This window comes from Strongylocentrotus purpuratus, unplaced genomic scaffold (assembly GCF_000002235.5).
Source record: "Strongylocentrotus purpuratus isolate Spur 01 unplaced genomic scaffold, Spur_5.0 spur5_scaffold_19, whole genome shotgun sequence".
In the NCBI taxonomy this organism is placed as follows: domain Eukaryota; kingdom Metazoa; phylum Echinodermata; class Echinoidea; order Camarodonta; family Strongylocentrotidae; genus Strongylocentrotus; species Strongylocentrotus purpuratus.
Genome location: NW_022145604.1, coordinates 18464537 through 18483262, shown reverse-complemented (window position 1 = coordinate 18483262; position 18726 = coordinate 18464537). Strand labels below are relative to the sequence as shown.

General features: G+C 39.3%; 1 protein-coding gene and 1 long non-coding RNA gene across 2 annotated transcripts in view; one reads left to right on the top strand and one right to left on the bottom strand.

The window, feature by feature from the left end:
• The window catches only part of LOC754634 (snRNA-activating protein complex subunit 1), a 73973-nt gene extending 56486 nt beyond the window's left edge, over nt 1-17487 (top strand). The window contains exons 9-11 of the mRNA XM_030990507.1: nt 491-740; nt 14951-15022; nt 15825-17487. Coding sequence (XP_030846367.1) covers nt 491-740; nt 14951-15022; nt 15825-16765 — 1263 coding nt within the window. The 3' untranslated portion in view covers nt 16766-17487. The remainder of the gene's footprint in view (nt 1-490; nt 741-14950; nt 15023-15824) is intronic.
• On the bottom strand, nt 2056-4291 carry LOC115926090. The gene is made up of 2 exons (XR_004064959.1): nt 4011-4291; nt 2056-2593 (listed from the first exon to the last, which is right to left on the bottom strand). It is a non-coding gene; the product is annotated as an uncharacterized LOC115926090 (long non-coding RNA).
• Nucleotides 17488-18726: the final 1239 nt, after the last annotated feature.

Sequence of the window (18726 nt, the reverse complement as noted above, 5' to 3'; positions counted from 1 at the left end):
GGAGGAAGGGATGAGAGGAGGAGGGGAACAGGATGGTAATGATGATGACAAAGATGGTGATGAGGATGTCGAGATGGTGATGCTAATGGCATGATAGGGTTGATGAGGACGAAGAAGAAGAGCAGTAAGATAAGGAGCAGGAGGAAGATGAAGAACGTGAAGATAATCACAGCTTAAGAGAGAGCTGCCTTGATCAATAGATGTCTGTCTTCAACAAGGACAGTTACCATTCCTAGTCTTCCTACTACCAAAATATATCAGTGACATAAAGATATATTTGTTGTGAACCATTAAGTATATGAAATTCAATTCTCAAACAAATATTTATTTTTATCAAAAATACTCTTCATAGCCATGCATTTATAAATATATATGCTCTTCAAGTGACTCGAGTTCAATGCAGTACATGATACTAATGAAGCATGCACCCATGACTATTCCAAATTTCCAACCCCTTTACATCACCTCCTTAATCACCATGGCAACACAGGGTTCCAGCTCCCAGCGTCATCTCCAGGAGGCTGCCACCACCTCTGCTTCCGAGGTGGACGAGAAACCCTCGCTCTCCTCTGCCAGGCCTGCCAGACGGGGCCGCAAGAGGGCAAAGAAGATGCCGGGGAGGAAACCGGTTGAGAAAGACCGACCAGCCACTGAGATGGAGAAAAAAAAGGCGTGGTCCATTCTTCCGATGAGGAGGCTGATTGATGTGGAGGAGGAAGAGGAGGAAGATAATGATGAAGGTGATTATGCATTAGGGCTTGACTTTGCAGTACTTTTCACTGGCAGATTAAAGGGGGGCAGGTGTGGCATATCCAACTCATGCCCTTCTCCTTATAAAGATGCATAGTAGTGGGCTCTCATGGGGAAGTTGACACCATACCGGTGTTTACCCAATAACAGGTGTTGTCAGTTCCACCAAGTCTGGAGTCAGCGAATTATGACCTACTGCACATGGAAATTTCAATTCAATTTTAATTCAATTTCAATTTCAATTCAATTTATTTTCCATTTATTTTCTATCTTTAAAAAAGAACAAATATAACATATAACAACTACACCCGGAAAATTCCCCCCCCCGGACAATACCCCCCGGACAACTATCCTAGCCTGGAGGGAGGGGTGGGGGGGGGGGGGGTAGTTGTCCTAGGGTATAGTTGTCTGGGTGTAGTTGTCCTAGGGGGTATTTGTCCTGGGGTAGTTTACTGGGGGTAGTTGTCCCAGGGGGGAATTCGTCCTAAAAGGTGGTTGCGCTAGGGGCTAGTTGACTGCGGTGGTTATCCGGAGGGGGGGGGGGGGGGGGGGGGGTGTCCAGGGGGTAGGCATCCTAGAACTGTACAGGTATGATGTAGTTCTCTCTCTCTCTCCACCCTCTGTCTGTCTCTCTCTCTCTCTCTCTCTTTCCCTTCCTCTCTCTCTATCTGTCTCTCTCCCTTCCTCTCTTTCTCTCCCTCTCACAATTTAATTTTTTTTGTTTAATCATGTCTGCTTATTTCACAATATCACCAGTTTCATGTTTGATATATTTGGATGATTACGTCTGTGAATAAACAGATCAAAGAAACCATTATCATCATCATCAACAAGAGAACGTAATGAGATAGACCAATGGACGGGTATTGCTATAGTGTCTGAAGATGTTTGTATTTAACTGAACATATATAGATCTCCCTACCTCATCTGTTTCTCTCTCTCCCTCTCTCTCTCTCTCTCTCTCTCTCCCTCTTGTATCATCTATACAGGCTTGCTTCAATCTCTATCTCTCTCTCTATTTATATGCCTGCTCCATGTCTATTCTTTTCTCCCCCTCTTTCTCTCTTTCTCCCTCTCTCTCTCTCTCTCTCTCTCTCTATCTCATATCCTCTTCTATATAAGATTTCCACAATCTCTCTCTCTCTCTACCTCTCTGATATGCCTGCTCCCTGTCCATCTTTCCCTATCTCTCTCGTTCTCTCTCTCTCTCTCTCTTTCTCTCTCTCTCTTTCTCTCTCTCTCCCTTCTACTTTTCATAGTTACCCCTCTCACGACATGAACAAAAGTAAATTACCCGAGGAGGAATTATTACGTCATTCCATTTAATGAGACCCTTTTGTACACAATGGTTCAGAGAATGAAGCAGCTAATTAAAAATTTGACAATTTACAATCGGAACATACTGTTTAGATCATTAATTTCTATTAATGTATACACCTCAATGGTTTCATTTGCATGTTTTTCTCTACATATGAAGCACATGTACACGATTGTACTCTTCAATGCATTATATTAAACAATACAATTTTCCAGTGAAGTTACTAACCTGTTGTCAACACAAAACTATATTGGGCTATATGTAGGCATATTGATACTTTACTTCTGAAACAAGATTCAAAATGGATTTATTTATTGATTTTTGAAAAATATTTTAGAGGCAAGGTTAAGATTTCTTTGGGGTTAGGATTAAGGTCAGTGATGACTGATCACAGATGATATTTTTTCTCGCATCAATTTGACAAAAGTCTCAACAAACAGAGAAGACGTCTGACCACAGGCACATGGAAAATATCCTGTTAGTATGCTTCTCGAACTTCTCGATGCGCTTATTTGCCGGCCCTACCTGAAATAAAGAAAAGGGGAAATATAACGATTTTTAAATATATAATTTGTTTGCACCGATTGCATTTCAGAAATAGTCATGTTATATTATATGGTGTGATTCTGCTAGACGGATAATGAACAGGTGTATATGTGCACTCTTAAAGCAGTGTAGAGTTGGGTACAATTTTGAACATAAAGAGGTAAAAAATGGGGAGATGCATGTTTGTTGGATGAAAGGTACCCAACCTTGGTTAAACATTACCCAGTGTTGGTAAACTCTTACCCAACAAACATGCATGGTTCCTTTCTTCCCCTCTTATGAGTAAAATTTTACCCAACCCTTTAACAATTATGAAGATACTATGGGGAAAAATATGGATTGGATAATTCTCTCAATTATAGGTAATTTTATGACTCCGTGCCCTCTATAAGAAAAGGCAATCCTGAAACAGGAAGTTACCATATCGTGCTTAGTTATTTAATCAATGTATTGTTAAATCATTGATCAAATGACAACGATGGTCGTTCGAGCCTGACTTGAAGGAAATAAACATGCCCTTCATTATGTTATTTTCAAAAAATGTTATTTACAAAGTCTTTTTGACCGAAATTAGGTGCACTTAAAAGCCTTCTTGTGTCATGCTTGTCGAGTTCTTCTTAATTTGTAGTCTTTAAAACAACACACTAATTTATTAGAACAATGCCGGTGATCATGACCATCATAAATATTTCCAATAAAATTGTTTATGCCTGTACTGCACATCCACGAGTAATATATCAGCGTTAAAAGTATCGCTATTATTATAGATTATTACGTTAAAAATGGCATTGATCATTTTGAGGCTGGTAACGGGGGTGGTATAGATTACAGCGAAAGAAATATTATCTTGCCGACTTTCAAGTTTGTCTTCCTTGACTTTTTACATTTTCATGACTACGTGATAGAGGTGTGGAATTGGAAAATTGAGAGGTGGATTATGCACTTGTCATTTTTAAGACGCACCTCTTGACCCCCGGGAATGGTGCGTCATTGAACCGATGTGAGTCGTACATTTTGATACCATGACGCACCTTCCGTCACAGAAAGTGACACACCATTACATTCCATCGACGCACATTTGAGTCAAACATATGACACACCATTTCATGAAAATGACTAGCCAATGACGCACATTTGAGAAACACTTCTGCTTGGAGAAAGTGACGGTCCCATTGACACACCAAATGACGCAACGTGGTAAAGTGACTCACTATGATGCACATATGGGTCAGTATTGTGACGGACATTTTGCGGCCATGACGGTACTGTGCGTCGCGATTTTGGGGAACATGACGCAACCATGACGCACCATCCCCGGGGGTCAAAAGGTGCGTCTTACAAATGACACCTGCATTATGATCATTCATATAAGGAGCATACTATTTGATGCATTTACCCTCACACAGCATTCTTTGATGTTGAGTCAAGGGGGTGCCATGAGTACACTCCTCATCTACTGCAATACAAAAATAAAAGACAAAAAATGATCGAAACAATAATAAATCAATAAATCAAATCAGCAAAACTTGGTTGGTAACTAAAGTTATCACAAAATATCATCGGCCAGGCAGGATAAGAAGTGATAAAAAGTATCTTTCTAAAAGTGCGAACTTTCTACAAATCAGATCGGATTATGTCAAAACATCATTGCCATGTTGGCACATTTCAATAGGTGACTGCACAAGCATACGACTATTGGAATTGCTTTAGGTTGGTTGTTTTGTAATCGTATTTGTTTAGTTGGTTATCAACATTATAAATAAATTGCTTACTGCTGAGCTGGTTATCCTCATCACTCAACGCATTGGAATTGTTGATCTCATCTTCCTGGACTAAAACACTTGCTGCCACGGCTAAGGCAATCAGAAAGTAGAGAGCAATCACGGTTTTTGACGCCATTCTGAAAGTCTAAGGAAAATAGCAGAAACATGTAATACATTTTGATCATTTGGTCAAAGCTACACAATTAAGAATGTCAGCATATTATAGTGACGTACTGAAACTTTCCTTTTACCACTCATCAAGAATGAACAGAAAGCCAAAATCGAACAATATACAGTTATAACGGAAGCTGAATGAACAAATGCGCCAAAAATAATGGGCTTCGAGACGACAGGCTGCCAGAAAATACAGAAACTGGAAATGCGGTTTACTCTGATGAATGCAAGGCGGAAGGCTTTAGAATGTCTACATTCAATTATACTCTACGCTTTCTGAAACCAAACAATTGAGAATGTTTTGAATGCCCTGTTGAAAGACGATTTTCTCGCCCCTTTCTGCACTGCTGTCAGTGCATGCACTTAACGGCTTTACCCCCACCCTCCTAAAGAATACGATGATAAAGATTCAACGCATAGTTTCGTTTTTCAAAGAATAGAAGTAGGAGAATGTAATGTCTTTAAAATGCTATCAAGGCACAGAAAATAATAAGAAATTGAATTTAATGAATGATCTGACAACAGTGCTTGACAAACTACCTTGTAACATGAAGACTCATACTCGAGTAAAGCTAATGTCAGTGAGCTCTGGTATGGGAATCGTATTTTGAGAGAAATTGCTACAATTTATTCTGCATTGTTTATCCTGCAGCAGTTTTCCTAATCTTTCTATGCTCATTTCTCAGCCACTATACATTTTCTACCAAAATTATTTTGCACATGTCATTTATTTGTAATCTTGAACATTCTGTGTAAGTTTTGTTGGATTCTGTGAGAATTTATTTTCTATATTAACCAGAACTCAATATTATCTTTAAAGGGAACCAAAACCTTCATACTAATTTACATTTATTGTAAAGTTTAAGATATTTGAATAAAATCAGTGAAAATTTGAACAAAATTGGGCGAGAAATAAGGAAGTTAAAGCTTTTTTAAAATCACTAGTCACTAGAGGGTGATATTCAATTTGATGACATCATTTGTGGACAACTCTCCATGCCTTTTATACATCAAATTTCATATTTTTCCTTCTATCTTGTGATTGAGATAATCTACTCCCCTGAAAGCAAGGTATAGAATGCAAAATGATATTCTACTTCACACATTATGAAGTTGGATCAAGAACACAAATAAATACAAAGAAAACGAAAGAATTTGATGTACAAAATGTATTTTGCGTACAACCCTATGGGAAATCTGATTCCTTGTCGTGTATAAAATGTAATTCTGGTACAATATCAAATAGCCCTTCTTCTTCTTCTTGATTTGTTTTTGTTTGGCAATCAGTCACAGTTGACTATTTTTGCCACACACTATTTTATGAATTATTTATATATATACATATATGTACAATTTCATGTCATAAATGACTATTTTTAGGATTCTTTCTCTTTCCATCCTCTTTCCTTCCTCTTTTTTTTCTTTTTAGACTCTATAACTTTTTTTAGAGAGAAAATTCAATAAATTAATAATTTTGGAAAGAGACGACGGCCTAGCAAGTTGTGAATGAAAAACGCCTATAAACTAAAACTAAACGTACGTACTTGTGTTTACGCGCACGTGCGCGTTCAAATATCACCTCACGTATGCACATGTGTACTTCGCACTTACCCCCACCCTTTTCAAAATGCCATCTTACCAGTCTTTGAGGTATATTTCGCAGACTTTCGGTTTTAACCTAGGTCACTCCGGCATAGGTGAGGGGGTGCCAGCTAGCATGTGATGTTGGAGGTGATCACCGAATTGTTAGAAAAAGTAAAAGGTCAAATTAGTTACAAGTATTGTGGGCTTTATTGGTGCAAGAAAAAGGAAAAGAGAAGATAAGAAGAAAAAAAACAAAAAAACCTCAACAACAATTTAATTGTTTTGATACAGCCGCTTTGTTCTTAAAACGAAGCGAACTATTGCTTTTTGTTTAACTATTTCTGAAAGTTTAAGTAGTGTCATGATTTCCTGTGGATGTGATAAATCAGTTTCTACGAGTAACATAGCTCTTTCTATTATGTACTTTGGGCATTCAGTGAGAAAGTGGTTTACAGTTTCAGTACGTCCTATGCAGTTATTGCAATGGCCTGTCGAGTGTATATTCAATCTGAAGAGATCTAAGTTCAAACCTATCACTCCTATTCTTAATCTATGGAGAATACTTTCTTCAAATCTGTTCAACTTACATTCATATGGTTGATTTACTGTAGGCAGTATATGTCTAAGAGATCTATCAGAATTATTCCATCTGTCTTGCCAGAGTTTTATATACTTGCTGGTAATAATACTCTTTATTTCAGAAAAGGATAATTTATTACAAATTTCAATGTTATTTTGTAAAGCAGATTTTGCATAAAAATCTGCCATTTCATTTCCGTGTACACCACAATGGCTAGGAATCCATTCTAAGTGTATGTGTTTTCCTTGATACGATAATTTTGTACTTAATGTAATAATTTCAGTTACAAATGTAATATCTTTTTCATCCTTTATGGCGAGCAGGGCGCTTACGGAATCACAAAAAATAACAATGCCAACATACACATTAATGTTCTCTAGCCAATTAAGCGCAAGGACAATTGCAGCCAATTTGGCTCTGAAAGATGAGGTGTGATCCGCCAATCGTTTGGCTTGTTGAAAGGAGAATGCTGGTACATAAAAAGAAGCAGAACTTATTCCAAAACTTGGAACCTTTGACCCATCTGTATAGATGTGTAGTTGTATTGGCCATTTGGTACTGATCAATTCTAAACTGCGTTGACGTAAATAAGATGGGTTTTCATGTTTGTTCACTATTTCGCTTAATTCTATCGACACTTTTGGAGCATTAATTTTCCAAGGGGGGAAACTAGGTATAGTGTAAGGTTCGATAGTACAATGTTTCATTAGTTCTGTTCTGCATCCAAATGGCTTGTTATTCTTTTGGAGCTTCAAAAGTTCCATTTGCCAGCTGGGCTTAACGTTTAATATGACAGGGTGATCTCGATGCATTTCAATCTTTTGTCTGAATCTGTCCGCCAGCATCTGTCTTCTTAAGTCTAAGGGCATTTCACCTAGTTCATCTTGTAGTGAATCTAATGATGTAAGAGGAAGAGTTCCCGCACAAATTCTCAAGGCTTGATATTGAATGGAGTCAAGTGATTTCTTTATACTTTGAGCCGCACTGTCATAGGCTTCACAACCAAAATCTAATAACGATCTTATCAATGCTCTATATACCATTAGCAGGGATTTCGAGGAGCTTCCCCATGTAGTCCCAGTAAGGCACCTAAGAATGTTCAGTTTCTTTTTACATCTAAGGACTACGGCATCTATGTGCGTCTTCCATGAAAGTCTTTTGTCAAATATAAGTCCTAGGAAATGCTTCTTTGATTGGAATAAAAGTGTGTCGTTGTTTAATTTCAGTTCTGGGTATTTAGCTTTATTGTTTTTAGTAAATAACACTGGAAAGGATTTACTCTGTGAAAGGCGAAAGCCCCATTTAGTAAACCATTCACTCAATGTGTTCAGATAGCACTGTATTCTGTTTGAAATAATTTCTTTGTTATTACCTGACATCCAGATGACACAGTCATCAGCATAAATAGATGTGGTGATTAATTCATCTGTTGGAATATCATTCATCATGATATTATACAATATAGGACTTAAGACACTCCCCTGGGGGAGGCTGTTGTACATTTCATATAATTTTGATTCTTCTTTACCAATCTTTACTTGGAAAGTCCGCTCTTTCAGATAGTTATAGAGAAACTCGAGCATATTACCTGTAATACCATGTACTGATAGTTTGTAAATAAGGCCTTTGATACAAAGTCTATCATATGCCTTTTCAATATCGAGAAAGATTGCTAAAGTATATTCACCAACATTAATGCTTCTTTGGATGGCATTCTCTAAAAGTACAATGTTATCCGTGACCCCACGTTTACTACGAAAGCCAGTCATGAGGGGAGGAAGTATATTGTTCTTTTCTACATACCATTGGAGTCTATTCTTCACAATCCGTTCTAGTATCTTGGCAAAACATGAGGAAAGTGCTATGGGTCGGTACGACGATACCTTTCGGGGGTCTTTATTCTGTTTTAACACAGGTATTAGGATAGAGTGTTTCAGACTGGGAGGTATGCTACCCGTATCCCATATCAAGTTCATGACCTTTAGCATATATTGTTTTGCTTTCTGAGGAAGTTTTTGGTAAACCTGATAAGGGATCTTGTCTTTTCCAGGAGCTGATTGTTTACATGTGTTTAGAGTTTTTTGCAATTCAAAAAGAGTGAATGGTTCATTCAAGATATGCTCCATTCCCCGCTTCAGTGATTTCGTGACTTGTTGCTCAACATTTTTGTTTTCTTTTATTTCTGGACATTCTTTAACATTACTAATTGATTGGAAGAACTAGAGAAAGCCTCAGTCTTTTCACTGTTACATGTGATTTCTTTTTCATTTTCTATCAGGACTGACATGTTTTTTGTTTTTTTGACAGATACCCCCTTTAACCGTTTAATGGTAGACCATACCGCTGATTCTGGTACAAAGCGGTTGAGTCTTAAGCAAAATTCTTGCCAGTAATTTCGTTCTGCTTAGCGTAGAGTTTTTTGTACCTCTGATTTTTTCTTCAAATATGTATTTAGATTTTCTATTGAAATGTGTCTTTTTAATCTATTATTAGCCCTGTTTCTTTCTTTGATACTTTGTGTACAGTCTTTTGTCCGCCAAGGTACAGGGTCATGTTTTTTCTTTCCCCTCTGTGGCATTATTTCTTTAATAGTCTCTGACAAACTTTTCATAAAACATTTATACATTTTCGTAGGGTCGGAATAGTTGCCACTATGTTCACTTTTATGTTCACATTTTTCGGCAAAAGTGTTCCAATCAAAATTTTTAAAAAGACCAAGTTGTTTCCTCATTTATCTTCTCGCTGTTGCTGTTTACTTTCCCTGCTCGGTCCAATAATATCTGGGTGGAGATGGGAAAATGGTCACTACCAAGGGTGTGCCGCAAAACTTCCCACGAGCATAAGCAAGATAGTTTGGGGGAGGTGATGCTAAGATCCAAACATGACATTTTCCCAGTGCGTGGATCTATTCTGGTTCCTCTTCCGTCGTTTAAAATTATAAAGTTATTGTCATGTGTGAAATTTTCAATTGTGTGCCCATTTTGGTCTATCTTTGCACTACCCCACACAGGATTATGTGAGTTGAAATCCCCAACTATAAGGAATAGATTGTATTCTAGTTTGTTAATCATCCTGTTCAAAACAATCTCGTTTAATTTTTTGCAAGGGTTATAGAAATTGATTATGGAGATTTTTGATCCAGCAACATGAACTTTAATATGTTGTATTTCGAATTCTTCGTCATTGACAGGATATTCATAGTTGATGGAATCATGTACATAAATGGCACACCCTCCTTTAGATTGATTTTCCCTGTTTCTAATAAAACATGTATATTCAGGGATTTGCAATATTCTATCATCATTGAACCATGTTTCCTGAACACAAATTAAATGGTACTTTACATCTTTATATGAATCTAAGTATTTTATAAGTTCAGGACCGTGATTAAGAAGTCCCTGCGCGTTCCATTGTAATATGGTTAGCGCTGTCATCATCATTACTATGCTATACCAGTACATCTTTAGCGTCATGTTTTACTCTTTGTTTGAGCAGTCTCTCAGCTGCCACTTTCACTAAGGATGAAATCTCCTTCTCGGATTTTCCATCCGTAAAAGTGAGAACAAGTTGCGTAATGAAAGAGATTATTTGCTCATCACTCATTAATGTTACTAGGTTACCTCGAGGGAGGGCTTCTAGTTCTACTTCAGTTTTTCCATCCTTATCTATTAATTTACTGCTCTGTGCGTTTTTTTGCAGCGGGGTGTTCCAGGGCTGGGGATCAAGTTGCGGGGTGGCGTTTTCAGGGCGGATTGCTGTGGATGACCTCACTGGTCGGGGAGGAAGAGGGAGGTTATCTGAGTTGACATCGAGGGAGGGATGTGATTCAGGGAGGTTGGCTTGTGGTTTCTGCTGTGCTTTTTCTTGCTCCGTCTGTATTTTTGCAGCTTGTGCGTATGAAAGATTGTTTTTGACTTTTACTATTTGTATCTTTTTGGCTTTCTTAGCTTCAAGACAGCCGTCAAAGGCTGCTGAATGGTTCCCACCACAATTTATACATATCGGTCTTTCTTTTCGGTTACATTCCTCAAATTTGTGGTCTTCCCCGCATCTGACGCATCTCATCTTTGCTCTGCATTGAGCTATGCCGTGGCCGTAGCGTTGGCATTGAAAGCACCTCAAAACGGGGGAATGTATAGTTTAACCTCAAAATGTTGATAGCACATTGTTATGTTGCTGGTTTGTACGGTTGAATGCTATAATTATGGTGGCCCTGAAGGGACATCGCGAATTGACTAAATCGTGAAAAATATGCGATAAAATTCACGATATCGTCAATTTTATCGCATATTTTTCACGAAGAAATTCACGAAATTGACGATATCGTGAACTTTATCGTGAACTTTTCACGATGAAATTGACGATATCGTGAATTTTATCGTGAAAAGTTCACGATATAAAGTTCACGATATCGTCAATTTTATCGTGTACTCTATCGTGTACTCTCCTGACGGGCGCTTCGTAAACAAAACCAGCCCTAGCTGGGGGAGACAGGGAGAAGGAAAAAAGGGAAAGGGATTTATTTTTTGGCGGGGGGGGGGGGGGGGGGGGGGGGGGGGGGGGGGGAGGGGGGGGGCAAGAGTCCTTCGCCCTTCCCCCGTTTTCCTCTTTTCTTCTTCTTCCTCTTCTTTCTTTCCTTTTATCTTCTCTTTCCCTTTCCCTTTCCCTTCTCTCTCTCTCTCTCTGATTTATTTTTTGGCGGGGAGGGGGGGGGGGAGTGAGGAGGAGGCCCCCCCCCCCCCCCCCCCCCCAAGAGCCCTTCCCCCCCCCCCCCCCCCCCCCCCCCCCCGTTTCCCTCTTTTCTTCTTATTATTCTTTCTTTCCCTTTCCCTTTTTTCCTTCTCTCTGTCTCCCCCAGCTAGGGCTGGTTTTGTTTACGAAGCGCCCGTCAGGAGAGTACACGATAGAGTACACGATAGAGTACACGATAAAATTGACGATATCGTGAACTTTATATCGTGAACTTTTCACGATAAAATTCACGATATCGTCAATTTCATCGTGAAAAGTTCACGATAAAGTTCACGATATCGTCAATTTCGTGAATTTCTTCGTGAAAAATATGCGATAAAATTGACGATATCGTGAATTTTATCGCATATTTTTCACGATTTAGTCTATTCGCGATGTCCCTTCAGGGCCACCATATATAATAACACTCCTCATTGGGATAAGATTGGGTCTGCTTTCTTCAATTTCAATTGATTTTACATTTGATTTGGACCTTTTCATGATTCTTTTTACATCAATTACTCCTTGGTGTTTCAATTCATTGAGAATTTCGTCATCAGTCATTTCTGTAGGTACTCCATATATGACCCCTCTCACAACTTGCTGCTTTTCTGCAACTTTTACTGGGGTGGTTCCTATGTTACTAATTTGAGATAGTGCTTTTACTTGTTTCTGGTTTTTGCATTTGATAAGGAGACCTTGGGCTGTGGGTTTGATAAATTCCACAGGGTTCGGACAAGCTTCACGGATATTTCTAGCTATAGTAATGGGATTCACATTCTTTAGCGATTTTGATTTATCTATGGGGGTAATTAAGACTTTGAGTTCCGATTGGCGGTTCTGGGTTGTATTTTGGTCTTCTGAGGAAGAGGATTCTGTTCTCATTGAAAGATTTTCAATTGCAATGCTTCCTTCGCGCCTGCGTTTATTTCTCGGTTTTTGCTCCTATGAGAGTATTTTACAGTTCGAAATTCATCTTCTTCATTGGGTTGTAAAAGAGGTGGCTCTTCGCCCTGGCCGGTGTTTGTCACTCCGGCCATGACCTGGTTGGTTGCCTGAAAAGGGCGGGAAATTCAATTGTGTGCAGTCTACCGTGTAATTAAGGGTGCGGTATGTGTTAGTAGCCCACAAGACTTGCTTACCTTTTGACTCTGATCCTAAGTATAGGCTTGTATGAATCCACTATAGTTTCAATCCAAAGTTCAACAGTATAAAGAAGCAAAACAGTCCCAAAATATCCGGTATTGAGGCAATTTTTAACAATATTGGCAAAATTCTACAAGAAATCTACAAGCTCCTAGAGAGCTTCTGAAAAGCACGTCCGCTCGTCCGCTCGGACTTCTTCTTCTTCCCATTTCTATGATGTTAGTCTCCATCCCAGACGTTTATATTTTTCCAGTTATTCAGCCAAGTTATATGCCATGTTTACGTCTCTCCCACGGACATAGAATTGTTTACATGTCTATAACTTCTCTTTATCTCCATTATAGTAAATATTCAATTCTGTTTATGCTGGAAATATTGAATGCATCGTTTTCCATTGCTTCTCTCTCTCTCTCTCTCTTTTGTAGCCCTCCTTTGCTCTGTTTCCCTTCCCCTCTCTTGGTCTGCCCCCTCTAGGAGAGGGGGTAGTTGATCTGTTTCTCTATTTGTATTCTAGTACATCTATTTCTCTCTCTCTACTCTTTTACCCTCTCCTTCTCTCGATCTGTCTTCCTCTCACTCTCTTGCTCTATTGTCTCCCTCTCCTTCTCTCGATCTGTCTTCCTCTCCCTCTCTTGCTCTATTGCCTCCCTCTCCTTCTCTCGATCTGTCTTCCTCTCCCTCTCTTGCTCTATTGCCTCCCTCTCCTTCTCTCGATCTGTCTTCCTCTCCCTCTCTTGCTCTATTGCCTCCCTCTCCTTCTCTCGATCTGTCTTCCTCTCCCTCTCTTGCTCTATTGCCTCCCTCTCCTTCTCTCGATCTGTCTTCCTCTCCCTCTCTTGCTCTATTGCCTCCCTCTCCTTCTCTCGATCTGTCTTCCTCTCCCTCTCTTGCTCTATTGCCTCCCTCTCCTTCTCTCGATCTGTCTTCCTCTCCCTCTCTTGCTCTATTGCCTCCCTCTCCTCCTCTCGATCTGTCTTCCTCTCCCTCTCTTGCTCTATTGCCTCCCTCTCCTTCTCTCGATCTGTCTTCCTCTCCCTCTCTTGCTCTATTGCCTCCCTCTCCTTCTCTCGATCTGTCTTCCTCTCCCTCTCTTGCTCTATTGCCTCCCTCTCCTTCTCTCGATCTGTCTTCCTCTCCCTCTCTTGCTCTATTGCCTCCCATTTCTTCTATTGATCTGTCTCCCGAGCTCTGTCTCTGCCTCTGTAGCTCTTTCTCTACTCTCTCACCCTCTCGCATTCCCGCCTCTTGCTCCTGTTCTCCCTCTTTATTGTCTTGGGATGTTCCTTAATTTTCTCTAGCTCTTTCCTTTGCCCTTTGTAGTCTTATTTCACCCCTACCATGTTTCCTTATACTATCCTCTCTCTTTCCAAGTGCATGCATTCCGATTCCTCTTTTATCCCTCTGTCCAGCTCATGTATTTTTTACATGACTATACCTCGTCTCCCTCTCTTCTTAATATCTATCTGCTGCCATACATCTCTCTCTCTCTCTCTCTCCTCATCTCTCCATATGAGATCCTTTAAAAAAAACACGTCCAGACCACCTCATTCGTCCTTAGTGACAATTTCTTATCTCGTTGGTAAGCGAAAAGGTATTTTTTGTTTTAGCGCTCCTAAATAATTGATATCATTATCAATACAACAAACTGACGCAATCAGAAAGACGTCTCATGTGCAACAGGCATAACATAAGGGCTGTAGGGCCTACCTGATTTTGATGCGGTATTCGAGCAGAATTCTGTGAGATGATGATAAACTTTCTCGTAGCTTGATGTGACAGAGTGTCTCTATCCAGCTTTCTGTTGAAGTACTGTCTAGATAGCTTCTAGTTTCGTAGAATTTCACAGCCTGCCATGATCATCTGCTCGTAACCAACAGGTCCCTACATAATTGAAAATAGTATTCAACAACATGCTGGTGGATAAAACTTTCAAAAATTGTAATAAATATGACCTCAGAAAAATTGTTTGCTAGATTGAGTAAATATCGAAGCCTGCCATTCGTAACCGGCAAGTGACCACATTCATTTGAACGAATCAATGACTGTCAAAGAATTGATAAGTCATCGCTCTTGTTGGGCAGTATTGATGCTTATGTCCAAAGAGTAATACATGTCCCATGGTAAGATTAACTCTAAAATTATCATTTTCATCATAGCTGGAAGTATATTTTGTAAGGAATTCCATACAGTTTCCATCACCCATGCACACTTGCATCCCGTAATCTTTGAGACTAAGTTGTTACATGTTTTTTTGAAGTTTGTATTAGTATCTCAAGGTATTTTTCCTTTAGGCAATTTTGTACAGTTATCTATTTACATTCCACATTGTTGTATACTCATTCTAATCTTTCTGTGCAGACTCTGATGTTGAGCAAGGCAGGAAGAAGAAGAAAGGAGCAAAAAAATCAGCTGCTAAGAAAGGGGTTAAAGGTGAGGATAATATTCATAGGAGGTCATTCTTGTTCCTGTCTCTTCAAGGCATTGTTTAACAATGTCAACGTTTCCAGTTTTACAAATCTGAGATGTTCGGCCCTACGTGTTAATAGTGTCTGTGATATGGTGTAATATTGAAGCCCTAAATAAATTGCGCTTCAAGATGACCATGAAATGCTTCAAAAAAGTAAAAAAATCTTTGAGAGACCGATTTTACCATACTCATTTTACCTAACAGACTGTTGTGTTATAAAAACTGTTGGGAAAACGGTTCCAATCATAAATATCTTGATAATCAGACAGGCGATTGACTCGCTAAAGTCATGGGATTCCTGACTGACCTAAAGGTTTATAATTATGATTGCAGCTTGAGCTAAATCTAGGAATTTGTTTAGAATCTGAGACAAAGATACGCAATCCCTTTAAAGTCAATCATCAATATGCTCTGTTTATTGTATAAATTACCATTGTGCTCTTTAAAAGTTAAATGAATATTTGATTATATAATGTCATACATCTATTATGAATTCCAACAATTTAAGCTATGCTTTTGGAGTTTTTCACTTAAATTTGAAGAAATAGGCCAATTTTTCTTCATGCACAACACTCGGATATGAATTGAAATATATTGCTTTTTACATATTATCTAAAGTCTATTCAGAGCCTCTAATCTTCAAGCTAAGTTGGTATTAAGGTTGCTGGTTTGTAGTCTTTTCTTGGAATAATACTGGGGTTGCTTGTATGTGTCAGGATTTCACATTCAGCATCTATATATTAATTGTTGATTTTTTTTTCACAGGAAAGAAGAGCTCAGAGAAGAAACAAGATAAGGGGAAGAAGAAAAAGCAGAAGAAAAAGAAATCAAAGAAATCCGAGTTGGATTTATTTACAGCAGAAACATCCGGCGATGATATGAGTGAGAAAAATGGAAGCGCAACATCAGCAACGGAGGACACAGGGTCATCACCACGCAAACGGCGAGGTCGGAAGAGGAAGAGGGGGTCATCTACGAGCGAGGCTGAAATCAGTGATGGGAAGAGGAGGAGGAAGAAGAAGGAGAACATGTCTGAATCTGATGGGCAGAAAGATAGGTGGACTGAGAGTGAGGGAGACGAGTTGAGCTCGATGAAGGGGGAATCCCCTCAAAAAGGGAAATCTCCCCAAAAGGGGAAATCTCCCATAGGACAGACTGCAAGGATTTCCTTCGTTGAATCTGATGATGAGTGTTTTTCTCCTGAGACATCGACACTGGCTAGGAGTGAAGATGAGGAGACTGTTTCTTTAAAGCGGAAGAGACGGGGGCGACCGAAGAAGTCGGTCATGCCAGAAGAAGACGTGACAGCTTGGAGGAGTGTCTCGGATGATGCTAGTAACCATGACGATCATCGTCACGGTGATGGTTTGGTTAGCGATGGTGGAGCGAGCACATGCGACATTGGACAGGTTAACACAGGTGTTCAAGTGGACGTAAGGCAAGAAGGACCAGAACCGGTAAACAGATCACCCCAGAAGAAAGTGTTACTTGGTTTGAAAAAGACACGATCACGAAAGGACCCTGAAGAGGAGGAATCGGAGAAGGGATCGGGCAGTAAAGAACAAATGGTGGAGGGAGGGGTGGGTGTGGAGGTGAAGGGGGTGGAGAAAACACCAGAGAAGACGAGAAAGGGAGAGGAAATGGAGGGACAGATGGAAAGATCCCCAAGGAAATCTGCAAGGCCAAGGAAAGTGGTTAAGTACTAAGAGTTGATCATTTGTCAAGGATGAACTCGGAATGAACAAAGTTTTCCCCATTGTCAGTTGGTGTCTGAGCTTGCGAGCCCATTAGTTTGATAGTTTGGCAATTGGTTGATCAAAAGACTGTTACCCGAAGTAGGCAGATCTTATCAAAATCTTGGTCTGATCTTGATAATCACTTAAAATGGTCATGTTCTTTTAAACATCCCTTTATTAGTTTATGATAATAAAAATCATCATCATAATCAGTAATATCAACATCGTAATCATCAACCTAGTTTAAAACGTGCAATCGATTCTAAACTTGGGGCACTAGTGAAAAAAGGGTATGAAGAACAATACAGTCAATCTTATGCAAAATTGCTCTGTAGTTTTCACGATAAAGTGATTTATTATCAGCAACATTTGGCTTAGGGCAAAATCTTTTGTCTACAAGTTGGTAACAACATTTGCAAAGTGCACAACAGTGTGCATGTATCAGTCACACACAATTGTGTAAGTAGCCCCATGACTAATTGCTCGGATCACAAGTGGATGTGTTATAGAGCTGAAAAATCTTTCAACTTACAAAAACAAATCTAAAAATTGATATTTGGACCCAAAATCGAGCTGACATTTTGCCATACGATTCATTTTATTTTTGTTTCATTCAAATATGTGGATGAAATTGATCTATCAATAAATTATACTCCTTTTTTTTCTCAAAAGAAGAGTTTTGTTTTTAAGAAGTTTGATGTTTGTCATCGTTCTGTGTCTGTAGATTCGTTCCGAAGGTGCAGTTTGTAAAAAAGTGAGAAGATGAGGGGGAAATAGAGGGCAGTGTAGACCATGCAGGGACAGAGCCATCTATACACAGAGTTTGGCCAGCCCGGTTCGAGTTGGGTACAATTTGGTCATTACTGCTAGGTAGGGCAGGCACAAAAGTGAATACGGCATGTTCGGGTCAATTGAAACCAAGTTAGCCAAACTCTGTGTGTAGATAGCTCTGTGCAGAGACAGAGAAAAGAGGTCAATCAGATAAGACAAATCAACAGTGAGAGAAAAAAAAAACAGAAGGGAGAGAGAGGGGGGAGGGAGACAGAGAGAGAGGGGGAGGGAGTGAGACAGAGGGAGGGAGACGGAGAGAGAGGGGGAGGGAGGGAGACAGAGGGAGGGAGACGGAGAGAGAGGGGGAGGGAGGGAGACAGAGAGAGAGAGAGGTGTAAAAGAAGAAATGAGAGAAAGAGAAGACAAGGTAGGGGGAAGAGAGGCGAGAGAAACAGGAGAGGTGAACTGAGATTACAAAGAAGTAATGCATCCAAAGAAAATTATTGTTTTTTGAAAAGTTGTGACGTTTCTTTTTAATCTTTCTATATTACATTCCTACAAAACTATACAGAGTCTGAAATGATACACACCATTTACCCAACATATAGGCCCAAATTCACAAAGGAGGTTTGTCGCCAAACCTAGGTTTATGTACGTCATATGACGCGTTTTGATGAGTTTTTACAAACCTAGGTTTGTAAAAACGCATAAAAACACGTCATATGATGCACATAAACCTAGGTTTGTCGACAAACCTCCTTTGTGAATTCGGGCCTTAGATTCTACAATCACGGACAGAAATTGATAGCAACACTCTTTTGACAATTTATAAAATCTTTTCTTCTCTTCCATGTACCATTAAAAATTTGTAAGACCTTTTGCTCTTTAGACTGTACACATATGGACAATTATGTAAATTTCAGATTAAAACCAAATTGAGTAAATTTCCTGTAAAATGCCCTGGACTGAATTTTGCATGAACAGGTTATTAATGGATCTGAAGAACTATTAACATGCAAACACGTAGTACATGAAGATGCAGTTTATTTCAATATTTCAAGAGATCTTGTCGGTCTGTTAGCTTCTTCTTCATCATCTTTAATATAACCGTTCCTTTTATATGTTAGGTAAGATACAATATAAAGCTCAAAATAAAGTAC